General features: G+C 37.6%; 1 protein-coding gene and 1 pseudogene across 1 annotated transcript; both read right to left on the bottom strand.

Moving 5' to 3' along the window:
• Positions 1-14,252, bottom strand: part of LOC129357373 (cell cycle checkpoint protein RAD17-like) — a 38,801-nt pseudogene that overhangs the window by 10,276 nt on the left and 14,273 nt on the right.
• LOC129357372 (uncharacterized) lies at positions 7,115-8,599 on the bottom strand. The gene is made up of 2 exons (XM_055026668.1): positions 8,167-8,599; positions 7,115-7,259 (listed from the first exon to the last, which is right to left on the bottom strand). The coding sequence occupies exons 1-2, from the start codon at positions 8,509-8,511 to the stop codon at positions 7,143-7,145; spliced, it is 462 nt and encodes a 153-aa protein (XP_054882643.1). The 5' UTR covers positions 8,512-8,599; the 3' UTR covers positions 7,115-7,142.

Genomic DNA, 14,252 nt, shown 5'->3' on the forward strand with positions numbered 1-14,252 from the left:
AAGATTCAACTGAAGACCACTATATAATGTTATTCACATAAATTCAAAAATACTTTATTAATCCCAAAGGGATATTAAAAGTTTTTGTAATTCATATTATTAAACATTTAAAGAGTTATTGTAGATACTGACGGCTGTGGAGAGGGATAATTTCTTGTATTACAATAAAACTGAAGAAGCCTCTGACTGAAAACATATATAACTTCATAAAAGGGAGTCGGATCACATAAAGGGTTGATTGCAAAAGCAGTAAATCTACCAAAATTATCATTTGCACAAAAAAAAAAATCAAAAAAAAAAAAAAAAAAAAAAAAACTCTAAATTGTATATTTTTGTCTATAGATGGAATTTTATTGAAAATACACCTATCAATCAAAAATTGTATCCAATTGTGTAATAATTACAGTGAAAGTAGAGTTGTATAAAAAAAGAATGCTCTTATTCTTATTTTTTATTCTGTACACGGTTCTCACACTCTATACCTACACCACCACAGAGTTACAAACCAGTGGTAGTTTAATACCAAAGTTGCCCAAAAAGTGTACAATAATTCTGGTGCCAAATGTTCAAGCTATTTTACAGGTAGTACTCACGTTTTGCAGTGTAGAATCTTTCCCAGTGCTCTAAACAAGAAGAAAGAAACATCTTTCCCACCAATAGCCTGATGGTCCTCTTGCTCCTTAGCTGACTTTGCTTGTTTCCCCTTCTGTTTTGATAGAGCAGCAGCTCTTTCCAATGACATTGCAGGTGGTCTCTTCAATGTACACAATCCTTTTTCTGATAAATTTTCAAAAACATGAGAAAGATAACTTAAGTTAACCTGTCCTGAAAAGCACAAATATCCATTTGCAAAATAATTGATTTTAAATTTGTACATCTGCATTTTTAACCCTTTAAGTGTCACGGAGTAGAATGTGACATAACTTTACCCAGGAGACAGCAAAACTGTAGGCTATTAATAGCACTTCGTATATCTCCTGAAGATCTTGAACAAAGCATTTCCAGTTCCGCCTTGTCAGGAACATACAATTTCTTATGACTCTGCTGGAAATGAGAAGAATATTAAATTAGGCAGATAATACAGGAAAAAAAAACTTGTATAATGTCTCACCTTTTCTGCCTCCATGTATACAATGTTTTTCACAACCTTCATCATTGTTGTTGCAGGAACAGGATTAAAACTGAAGTGAATGACATGACATGTTACTGTGAATCTAGCATCATAGTAATCAACACACACAATATATATATTGAGGAGATGCAAAACAAAACTAAACAGCACAGGCAGTCAAAATTAGAGCCTGACAGGGGCAGAGGCGCCTCCTTTAAGATCGCAAACAGTAAGGTCGTGGTTGGGCCGGAACCTGTCGCTCTCATCACTGTCCAGCAACAGTGAAGAAGATCAATCTAGGCTGATGATGGGAGCAGGACAGGAGGCTCGGGGGAGATGCCAACCCCAGCAATCCCAGGCGCTGAATTGATGGCTCAAGGGTCAACTGCAGAAGGACACCAGAAGAAAACGGTGGCACCTTGCCTGTCCATTGACTATAAAGACTGGTGGAGATTTCAGAGTTTTTGTGCGCTGCTGCATTTAATATATTAGCTCCACTCAGCCACCACATTTCTTTTTTTCCGTTTTTGTGGTTTGTCGACCTGTCCCTACATTTGCTGTGATTAGTCACATATATTTAGTCCTGAATGAGACAAAGAGACAGAGAATAATGTGGTTCAGCTGCTCTGTTTTTCAAACCTACGTAACAACGAGAACTGATGGAGACAGCATACTAGAATTACTTTTAAAATAAATAAGTATCTATTTATACAGTAAATTTAGAATTTAATTATATCTTTTAAATCAGTCAGCAATATAAACAATAATTCACCTCACATAAAACAAATAATTCCTTTCAAGCAGCTGCTTTTTGTGCAGTATGTTTTTTCCCAAATATTGTTTATTAGAATTTAACAAGCAGCTAAGAAGAATAGCAAAGCTTACTTTTTATGTTTATTGTTTGACAATAGACATGCTCTCCAAACTATTTATTTGTGACAAAATTTGGAGATAATTCCCAGACATACATTTCAAATATTAACGTCTATAACCTGATGCAGCTCATGTGAAGCTCCTCCTGAATCTCTTTGGGGAAAAGAGACCATAAGCTGCCTTCTCCACTTCGAGAGCCAGACACTATAAATACCAGCGGACAATGACTATTCTTTACAAAGAACCTGGAAGACAGATAAATGAATAAAATTATCAAACAGAATGCGTGAATTAAGGAAAAACAACAATTTTGAAATCTACATAGAGCAGAATTAACACAGTGTTTGTTCCCTTCTATGATTTCCATTTTTTTGCATTTTTATTATGCTCAGGTGTCTCAGAAAATCAAACTGATTTAAATACTAGTGTTACGGCCTTGAGGGCTGGGTTGCAGGTGTTTGGTGTTTGCCTTTGTGCTCCTCCCCTTTGCAGGTGTTGCTGGTCTGCTGATTTGGAGCACAGCGTATTAAAGTCTGGCTGTCTCCACCTTCTGGATCGCCTTTGGCGTCCACTCTGCTGCTTGTGGTGTTTTGTTGCCAGGCCTCAGCTCCCCTCCTTTTGCACATTTGCATTTGTCTGTTTTTGCACTTCAACACTTCTATATGGACTCATACACCACATCTAAGCTGATACTGACATCAACAGTCCATTGTAGTTTTTCTTAATACTCCTTTTAACGCACTTTAACCACTGCATGGCCTCCCATTTTCCTCTGACTTTGAGCCAGTTGTAACAATTAGTAAATGACAACACAAATGTTTAAATTAGCTTTTAAATTAAGATAATCTCAGAAAAAACTCTACCCTGTGTGAAAAATTGATTGCTGCCCCCTCTCCATTAAAACATAACTGTGGTTTCCTAAACACATACTGCTGGAACTCACCTCAAGGTGTCATGAAAGCTGCAAGGTTGTCTGTAGAACTGGTTTGGAAAATCCTGGAAAGAACAAATATGAAGGAAAAGTGAAGGGATGCAAAGCTTCTTGTTGAAAAATATATGACAAACACTTTTCTTGACAATGTGAGAAAGAGCCAGAACATGCATATTAGTAGAAGGAACAAGTAGCTGGAATGCATAAATGCATAAACGAGACAAACAATCACAATAATGATAAAATTTCCAATGATGTAAAATCAATTGGAATGTGGACTCGGATGCTAAAAGATTACAGTGATGATCTTGTTAGTATTTTAAGATGACAAACTGTACAAACTGTACCCAGAATATTTCCATAAAAATGCTATATCTAGAAAATGTGGGAACAAATGAAACTTCAAAAAGGCATATTTAGCCTGATTAAAAACCAACATCTCAACCAGCACATTTCCCCGTAAATATTTGGGTTTTGGAAGATTTCTCTTTTACGTTCTGGCATAGCAGTTAGGCATTATTGTGAATTTGTTTACCTTATTCTGTCAGGTCAGATTTCCTCCGCCAAAGTGAGAAAATAAAAGTTCACCTTGTTGCCTAATTGGCTTCATTTTGGAATGGTTCATATGTTTAAGGTTGACAGGCTCCCGCCAAGACAGTGACTAGAGGATAACTGCAACAAACTATTACAACAATTCCATGGTGGCTTGCACAGATGCAGCGGCTTGGAGCTCCTCTCATTGGCTGTGTTTTTTACCGTTTTATTTTCTTTAATATGGCTAGGATTACCTGCAGTCAACGAGATCTTTTCCACATTGGAATTTGGAGCAAACAGTATGTAATCGAGGACTTTATAGATATGCACAACAGACTGCTGAACATGGATCACATGTTCTTGTACAGACATTCTTGTAGATATTCATCCTAAGGTTCAGGCAAAAGAGGTGGCAAAATGAGAGAAAAAAGGAGGGATTCCAGGCTGGTGTCTTGGCACAATTACAGAGAGGGGCAAGCTTCAGTTGGCAGCAAACATTCTGTTACTCGACAGTTGCAATTTGCTGATCACGGAGACCTGCATCTGTGAACAAAAGTTGGTGCACAATTGCCACAGTTATTAATAGGCATTGCTCAGCTGACCTGGGATTTATGGCCGCTAGATGCAGGCTGTTTTACCTTCCCTGTGAGTTTACGGTTGTCATGGTGATTGCTTTATGCATTCCACCAGGTGCTGCCAGTGGAGCTCTTTTGAATGACGCTTTCAGCTGGCAACAGAGCCACCACCCAAAGGCAGTGCATGTGGTCGCGGGTGATTTTAACCATGCTGATGTGAAAGTCTGATATAGCTGTGACCTTGGATGTGGAAATTATTCCATCTTGATGTTTCACGGCAAATAGATTTTGACACTTTGTCATGCCAACATGCTTTGATGATAAGAATCTTTTGATAACTATCACTTCCACCTCTTCTTCTTTTATGGCAATTAAGAGTTCGTCGCACTGCTGGTGTGAAGTCAGCTTTAATGAAACTCTTTAAAGACGTTCTTATTACAGCTTCAGTTTCCCTGACACCAACACCACCGTCGAACTAAAACACAACGTAAACTTAGTGAGATGGTGTCAAGAATACAATATCGATATAAAAATAACATAAAACATATAAACATACCTCGCTGGCTAACCCTTCCTTTTGAGGTAGAAATGAGGTCATTCAGTAAATTCTTACACTTAAATCATGCTTCTTCATCTGCTTGCCAACGCGATGCTGTTATATCGCAAGCGTCTCTGGTAACCTGGTAACCAGACGCTTCTACATCTACTTCCTACCTTAAACCTTCAAAATAAGAGTCTTAACAAAAACTATAAATAATACAAAATAAAACCTGTAAATTAAAACTTTGACAGTAAAACTCCCACCAAATCACAAACCTATGGTGATTTCAAATAACATACAACATTAAATAGGAATATATTTACATTTTAACATTTACTCTGCTTCCAGTAACAACACAGTTTTATGAACTGGTCTATCAAGATACACTGGCTTGACAGTCCTTTTTCCATCCTTATCCAAGGTCGAGTCACTTAGTAACAGCTTCACCTTCCTGATCCTTCCATCTGCGCTTGTATATACTTCTGTTACTCTTGCCAGTTTCCACTTGTTCCTTGGAGAATTGTCCTCTTGAAGAATAACAATGTCGTTTACCTTTGCATTTCTCTTGTTTCTTTGCCAGATTTGTCTCTTTGACAAGTTTTGAAGATCTAGGAGCCAGGATTCCCACTCTCTGTAGAGCTGATCTGAAAGAGGCTCGTCCCATCCGACTTTCTCTTGACATAACTGTTGTAGGATTTGTTTTCCTTTTAGAATGAAGGGTGCCACAAATCCCAGTGGATCATACACTGATGCTACTGTGCACAGGATTCCTCTTCTTGTCATTGGGTGCTCTTTGACTTTTATTCTAAATTGAAACTCATCAGAAGTGATGCACCACTGAACACCAAGTGCTCTTTCCATCAGTGGCTCTCCAAGTGCTAGATCCAAATCTTTAATACTATCAGCACACTCCTCTCTGGGCAGTGATTTTAACACATTTTCACTGTTTGATACAAACTTGTGTAATCTTAGTTTAGCTGTGTTACACAGCTCTCTTGCTTCTTTGACTAGTTTTATTGCTTCTGCTTCTGATGTAACACTTACAAGTCCATCATCTACATAAAAGTTTCTTTGAATGAACTTTACTGTGTCTGGAGAGAACTTTCCCTCACCTTGTGTGGCTAGATGTTTTAAACCAAAATTGGCACAACCAGGTGAAGAAGCTGCACCAAACAGGTGAACCTTCATGCGAAAGACCGAGGGGGAACATTTAAATCACCATGCTCCCACCATAAGAAGCGTAAATAATCCTGGTCTTGAGGTGTTACATTGAACTGATGAAACATACGCTCCACATCGCACATTACAGCCACTGAGCCTTTCCTGAACCTACAGAGTACTCCCACCAAAGTGTTTGTGAGGTCAGGCCCTGTAAGCAGGTGTTCATTCAGCGAAGTGTCCTGATATTGTGCAGAGCAGTCAAAACAACACGGATCTTGCCAGGCTTTTGAGGGTGGTATACCCCATGATGGGGAATATACCAGGCAGGGGAATTACAGATTTCCTTCTCCGGTATTTTCTCTGCATCACCACGTGCAATAATGTCCTCCATGAACCTTGCATAATCTGAGTAGTACCTTTGATCCCTTATGAATCTGCGTTTGAGACTGCTTAAACGTTGCATTGCACTTGACATGTTGTTGGGAAGATTTGGTCTGTCACTTTTGAAAGGCAGAGGCATTTCATAATGTCCATCTTGCTTTTGTTTGATTCCTTCATGCAGCTTTCTTAGGAAGCAGACATCTTCTTGTGAAATGCTTGTTTCTTCCACTGCTCTCTCTGTAAAATCTAATTCAAGTGCTTTGATTACATCTGGACCTGTTACTTCTTTCATCTGTGTCTTGCAGATGTAATGAACTTTATTCTTTAGCTTTGTGGTTGGCTCAGTCTCTGGTATTACTTGCTTTACAGTGATGCGATGACTTACTCCAATTACATCGCTGCCTGCATCACACAAATCACAGTAACTTATGATGCTCCAACCCAAATCTGTTTTCTGGGCATAAGGCTGGTTTTCTTCACCACATATGACTTCTCTGGGCATTAAAGCTTGTGTGCAATTATAGCCTAACAGGAGTCCTATCTCACAGTCCAATAGTGGAGCAATGTGTTCAGTGAGATGTTCCAAATGTGGCCATGACCTTGCTGTGTCTGGAGTAGGAATATGGCTACGATTGACAGGTATAAAATCACGTGTGTAAGCAACTGGCACAGTGAGTTTCTTTTTGGAAAACAATCCTCTTATTTGCAGAGCTTCAAGTTTTGTACATGCTACAGTTGTTTTCTTGGATGACATTGTAGATAATTTGAGATTAACCTGGGTTTTAGCTGTGTCCAGGTTGTTTGCTACTTCATTAAGAATAAAAGACGAATCACTCTGTGTGTCCAGCAGAGCATAGGTAAGTATTTCTTTGTGGCTCATTTTGTGTGGATACATAGACAGGTACTATTGCAGATGTCTGTGTGTTTCTACTTTCATGAGTCACTCTGTTAGATGTACTTTCATTAACTTTCGTTGTTTCTTGTGATTGTGTTACCTGTTCCTGGGTTTCCTTCCCTTCAGCTACTTCTTGTTCTTTAGGTTGTTCTTTCTTTGTCTCGTGTCTTTGTCTTTCTTCGTGCAGACATGTGGGATGTTGTTTTGAGCATGTGTTGCATGTCATCCGATTGCTGCAGTTCTTGGAGAAGTGACCACTGTTTAAACAGCCAAAACATAGTTTTTCACCTTGAATGAACTTGACTCTCTCAGTGACTGGTTTCTCAGTGAACTTACGACATTTGTGTAAGCTGTGTCCTGCTCTTTTACAAAATACACAAGAGATCATGCTTCTTTCTCTGGAGTTAGTTGTGAAGATGTTCGCTGTATTTTGCTTCTTATGAATGGGTGTAAGTAGAGACTTGGTCTTTGGTTTGTCAAAGTCACTTTGTCTTATAGCTTCATATGATGTAATGGGATTACATGCAATACTTGCCTCCATTGACAGGAATGTTACAAAGTAACTGAAACGTGGGAACTGTCTGTGCTCTAACTGATACTCTGTAGCCTTTCGGTTCCATCTGTTGCTTAACCAGTCTGGCAGTTTAGCAGCAAGTCTTTGATTCTCTATTGCATCATTGAGGATGTTCAGGTTCTCATTGGTAATCATTGCAGATTGACAGCTTTGTAAGAAATCCACAAACTTTCTTAACTCTGCACTGTTTTTACCTTGGAGCTTTGGCCATGTGCAACTTGTCCCTAAAGGCTTTTGCAATAACAAAAGGCTCTCCATAACGATCATTGAGCATATTCCATGCTGCCATATAAGAATCTTCAGAGCCAATCAGAAAATAGCCTTCTAAGGCTTCTTTAACACTCCCATCTACATACTTCTGTAAGAAAAATATCTTTTCTGCAATGGGAATATTCTTTCTCTCTATTAGAGTCTGAAAAGATGACTTCCAATGTTTAACTTAAGTGGATCCCACTAAATATTGAAGGCTCTGGAATTGGTAGCCTATTAGCTGACATAGCTTCTGCCAAAACTTTTACAAGCTCACCTGTGCTCTCGTGAACGACATTTAACTGTGGTGGTTGATTGGCAGTGTTCTTCATCTCAGTTACCTGTATGTTTGCAGGATTCGGAGTGATTCTTTCTTGCTTTACTAAAAAGTAGTCTTCTTCATAAACTTGTAATTTTGCCTTTGCTGCATTGAATCCTTTCAGATTTTCCAGTCTTTCAATTTCTCTTTTTAAGTCCTCAACTGATCTTTTCCTTGCAGCACTTTCTTCTTGTTGTCTCTTTATCACAGCCGCCTTCTCCTTTTCTCTTTTTAACTTGCGTTCTGTTTCCTCTCTTTCCTCTTGATGGCGTTGTGACATCGCAGCAGCTTCTTGTTCTGCAGTTCTGAGTTTGTCTTCTTCTTCTATGGTTTGCATTTTTTCTCTAATTCTCTCTTGTTCAGCCATTATCTTAAGCACAGCCTTTGTGGCTTCATACTCTGCTGCAGCTTCTTGTCTTTTGACAGAGGAGCCATTAGAGATAACTGTACTGGGTTTAAAATGACTATGAACTGAGACACTACTTGAGCTAAAGATGTAAATAGAACTGGCATCAGGCCAAACAATCTCCTCCTTATTTGTCACTGATGTACATTTGTCTAATTTGGAACGCATATCATGAGGTGGTCCATCTATTGCTCTGTATTGATCATAAATATCATTAAGAGCGGCTAGTTCTCTTTGCACAATGTCCATGTGACCTTCAAGAATGTCAAATGGATCTCCTCTGATAACAGATTTTTTAGCAACTTTAATTAATGCTTTCCATCTGTCATAGGTACTTTCAAAGTGACGCTGCAGCCCCTTTAGTTTTTCTTTATGAAATTCTTTCCTTTTTCCGTTAACATGCGAGATCTTTCACTTCTACGTAGTTCTTCTTGCCCAGGTTGCTCTAAAGAGGTTCCATCTACTTGCTCTGCTTCGGCAGCTTGTTCTGCACTGGCAACTTCTATTTCTGTTTCATTTGTTTCCAACATTTTACTTTACTTGAAATCTTATGGACTTCTTAATTGGTCAAAATTTCCTTTTAATTTAACTTAGATTAACTCTGAGCTTCGTTGCATTACTTCCCTTCTCGTTACTTTGTTGCGCTCTTGTTGTCAGGCTTCACACGGTTCCTTGTTGTTACTCCTTCCTTGTGTCACTTTCCAAACATGAACTTAAATGTCTGGCTTCTGGACGTCTTTATGAAGAAGCAACCGTTGAACGTGTGTCCGTTAACATTTGCAACTGACCGATCTTGATGCCCGTTAATATTGTCAACTGTCCAATCTTCGTGCCCGTTAACATTTGCAACTGACCGGTCATCGATGCGACGATGGGAAAATCGTGCAGCTCCGAGTTCGACTATCACTTCCACCTCTTCTTCTTTTATGGCAATTAAGAGTTCGTCGCACTGCTGGTGTGAAGTCAGCTTTAATGAAACTCTTTAAAGACGTTCTTATTACAGCTTCAGTTTCCCTGACACCAACACCACCGTCGAACTAAAACACAACGTAAACTTAGTGAGATGGTGTCAAGAATACAATATCGATATAAAAATAACATAAAACATATAAACATACCTCGCTGGCTAACCCTTCCTTTTGAGGTAGAAATGAGGTCATTCAGTAATTCTTACACTTAAATCATGCTTCTTCATCTGCTTGCCAACTCGATGCTGTTATATCGCAAGCGTCTCTGGTAACCTGGTAACCAGACGCTTCTACATCTACTTCCTACCTTAAACCTTCAAAATAAGAGTCTTAACAAAAACTATAAATAATACAAAATAAAACCTGTAAATTAAAACTTTGACAGTAAAAATAACTTTTGATCTTCAAGTGCTTCAAGAGTGTTCCGAGTGATTTTGAAGTCTATATCTCAAAAACCGTAGAATAAGTTTGATCAGATACAACGTCTATAAAAAAAAAGAAGAGAAGACAGCAGCTTTAATCCAAATTGGACTTGCTGTTGGGTTTGGACCATGGGTCCAAGAAACTTTGTTATAGGACCTGACAGAATATCTGCGACGTGCGGTGAGGGAAGGCAAGTGAGGCAGAGCCTCATCTGACATAATGGAAAAATATGACAAAATAACTTATATTGCTATATTCAGCCTGTGGTTTGTACTGTGAACTATTTATTTTTTATTGAGCTCAATCAATTTTGATTATTTTTTCTTCAAAATTGCTTAATTTTCGCAATTTCCCATTCAAATGCTCAGCGAAATTGCTGAGGCAGCAGTGAGCTTCAAAAAAGCTATGTACTTTGTAAATGATGTGGCTTTGTAATGAAAGCTAAAGTTCAACCAGTAATACTTTTATAACAAATTTATGTCAGATCATGATTTCTTGGTTAATGTGAAGTTGTCATAACAAAAACGTTTTAAATAATGTCAACTTTGTATTAAGCGTTATGATTTACTGAAATACACATTATGACAACAGTCACAAATATTCATGAAGACTTACTCATGTTCATGACAGGTGTTGTCATGTTTTATGATGGTGACATAACAGTCTTATTCACAACTCGTCAAATAAAGTGCTCCCAAATACTGAAATGTGTAAATATCTCTGGTGTTACATGAAGAAGTACAGAATTACATACAGAAATGATGAGTAATAGACTTGTCCCTCTCATCCCCTTTGAAACTTTGCATGCTCTAGATTGGAAAGTGTAACAATATTTCAATTTCCCAATTACTGCTGATCTGAAATTGAGGGGAAAAAACCCCACAAAAGAATACTTAATTTACTTTGAAATGATTGTCATTGTTAAAGTTTGCCTAATACCTACTTTTAGAATTTCGCACTGTGACAAAGAATACAAAAAAAATTTAGAAACAGATAACCTGAGGCAAGTTGAAGATACTTTACATACCTCCACCAGGATGAGCTTTTTCTCTGCAGCACCTCTTTCACCTTTCATTTTCAGGCATTTGTACTTGTTAACTCTCAGAAGAAACTCCTGAAATTGTGCCAACTGAGAGCTGCAAGACAAGCCCTGTGATCTCCATTCTGCAGGAGAAAGATGAACTGTTCTTAGAACCAGCTTCACAGTACAAAGCAAAGGCATGCTACCACAGACATTATTTAGAATTAGCATCCATATATACAATAAATCAAACTTCTTCATATATCCTGAAAGCCTTGTACAAAGAAAACTGAAAACTACTGAACTACTGAAAAGATTTGCTTTTCATATAGCCTACTGAATCAATTTCAAAAGGTTATACAGCATTGCAAAGTAGTGAAAATGGTTCATGTTCACTGCTGAAAAGCTCTACCTTTCATATGCACTAGTGAAAACTTTTCAACAAAGTAGTGAAAACCTTTTTTTACTGCCATATTTTCAGGTGGTGGCTGAGGCTTTAGGAAAATCTACAGAAACCATTTTATGAAGTGGGAATGCCAAGTCTTTTCTAAATCTTTTCAGACAAGTCTGGTGTGTTAAATGCTTCGGATCTACACTAATTACTAGTAACAACCTACATCAAGGTGTGCATAATTATTAGGCATCTTCTATTCCTCAGGCAAAGTGGGCCAAAAAAGAGATTAAGAAAAGTCCAAAATTGTGAAAGGCTTTTCAAGGGATGCAGCACTCTTGAAACTGCTAAGATATTGGGGACTGATCACAGAAGCATCCAACGTTTTGCTGCAAATAGTCAACAAGGCCGCAAGAAACATGTTGAGAAAAATAAAAAGGCACAAATTAACTGCCAAAGGTTTAAGAAGAATCAAGTTTGAAGCTACTAAGAACCCATTATTTCCAGTGCTGTCATATTCCAGAACTGCAACCTATTTGGAGTGCAAGATGTTCAGAGCTCAGAAACATGGTCCAGGTAGGCTGAAGGCTGAAACCCAACCACCATCGAACAAGACATACAAGTTGAAACATCAAGACTTGTAGAAAAACTTTCCTCAAAACTTGTAGAAAAACTGATTTCTCAAAGTTTTTGGGGTTTTTTTTCAGGATGAGATGAGAGTGACTCTTGACCACTGATAGCATAGTTACTTTGAAAACGTAACTAATCACTTCACTGATTACTTGATGTGGAAAGTAACCAAATTGCATCAAAAGTAACTTTTTTTAGTTGCTAACAGTAACCCTCCACCAGCTGTGAATATTACATTGAGCTTTGCAAATACTTAATTGTAATACTTAACTACTTAGTTATTTTATTATGGTAAAATCAACTACGTGACTCCATTTATAAGGTTGAACTGAAAGGGAGATTGTCAAATGGTTACAACAGTACTATAAAAGATTTTTGGTAATTTTTGTGTGGTTTCACTGTTGTCTAGACTCTAAATAGGATTTTAGTGCCTTCTTCTCCCTGCCCCAGTCTCCAGGTTTTGTTTTACAGGCCTGTGTTTGCTGTCAAAGTGCACAGAGCACCTCTTGCAGCTCCACAACTCTCATTATTATGATGGCATTTATTGTGCAACTTTACGGACACGTTCATTTGGTGATGTTTTGACGTTTATTGCGCTGCTCATATTCGTCTTAATGTTTGCAGTTTTCTGGAGTGCAATGCGAAGTTCAATATTAACTTAACATTAACAAAGGCACAGCGGGACGGATCATCCAGGAAATGATGGACTAAAACTAACTGGATGTCACACAAATTCTGGGGCATATTAAGTGTCTCTGCTTGTCTTAAAACCCAAATAAGCGACTTAATGTACAGAAACCATAATCTGCGACTCATCAAATTTGCAAGTGACTTTAGAAAAAAAACATGCTTTAAGATGTGATAGTAATATAATAATTGGACTTGGTGACAGAAACTCAAAATAGTTCAAGTTTTTCCAGCAGCAAAATGCGCATCTCTCCTCTCTCCATTGTTTACGTTTATTTCGCTGCTGATAACTGTCGCATAGAAATGGCGGTCGCTCCCCCAGACACACAATAGAATTAATAATTACATAAGAAAATAGTAACTAGTAAAAGTAACTAGTACTTTTTTCAGTAACTTTTTTCAGACTGAAAAAAGTAACTTATACTTTTTTCAGTACTAGTACTTTAACGCGTTGTTAAAAGTTACATATCCAAATCACTGTGCGTTACTATTTTCTTATGTAATTATAAACTTTTATAATTACATAATAAATTATTAAAATTAATAATTTCGATAGTTAATTTTGTTAAAATTAATTATTAATTTTAATACAATTAAAATTTAATAAATTTTAATTAATTTAATTAAGTAACTGAAAAGTACTTTTTTCAGTTACTTTTTACTGAAAAAAGTAACTAGTACTTTTTTCAGTAACTACCGCCTTACTTTGTAAGGCATTACTGACCATGCCTTACATGGTCTTGGCTGGATCAGTAATGAGCACAGAGCTCCACTTCATATCAGATGCCAGCAAGGTAGAGGCAGGGTACTGGTATGATATTATTAAAGATGAGATAGTTGGACCTTTTCTGGTTGATGTACTTAAAATCAATTTCTAAACCTATTACCAAGATTTATACAATTTAGTTGAATACGACAGGTTCTTTCTTCAAGCAGTGCTACAGAAAAAAGTTTTCAACTTTCAAGAGGACCATCATTTTTCTGCAGGACAAAGCTGTATCACATGAAACCAAACTCCACTATGTAGCTAGCTAGAGAAGGCTGTAAAGATGAAAGAATAATGAAGTGGCACCCTTCCTCACCAGACCTACCCTTAGACAAGACAAATGACAAGGTGAGATGGGTGTAGATGATTTGGAGCCTTAAAAAGGAACAGCCACAAGAAGAACATTTTAAACATTGCTTACAAAAGTTTTCAGCTGTAAACACTCACGGGGAAGCAAACAATGGACTTTGTTTTAAAGACTACTTTGATATACTAGCATTGTCTTATCTGCTAACCATCAATGCGTGGATTGAAAGATCAGGACTTGCTTCATAAATATTATGCAAAAAGATTAATGCAGAAACACTGCAGTCATTCAGAGTGCCATATTCATTGAATAGGCAATTTGTGCTTCATTGAAAAACATCCACTACAAAGTGCTGTTATTCAATAAAGTAATAAAGTATTGAACACAAAAAATCAAGTGGCTGCAGAGACAAAGGTCCATGGCGGAACCAAAGCATGGCACACAGAACAAAGTCATCAGAAAAATGCCTAACTTAAATAGTTAAGAACATATTTATTTATACCTCTGGC

The sequence above is a fragment of the Poeciliopsis prolifica genome, unplaced genomic scaffold, assembly GCF_027474105.1.
Source record: "Poeciliopsis prolifica strain line A6 unplaced genomic scaffold, Auburn_PproV2 SCAFFOLD250, whole genome shotgun sequence".
NCBI lineage: Eukaryota > Metazoa > Chordata > Actinopteri > Cyprinodontiformes > Poeciliidae > Poeciliopsis > Poeciliopsis prolifica.

Bases quoted from the DNA above. Each gene is read 5' to 3' on its own strand.
- LOC129357372 (XM_055026668.1), bottom strand. From the start codon at position 8,511: ATGGCTGAACAAGAGAGAATTAGAGAAAAAATGCAAACCATAGAAGAA. The intron at 7,260-8,166 runs GTAACTGAGATG...CTGTTTAAACAG, and splicing joins CGAATCCTGCAAACATACAG to TGGTCACTTCTCCAAGAACT.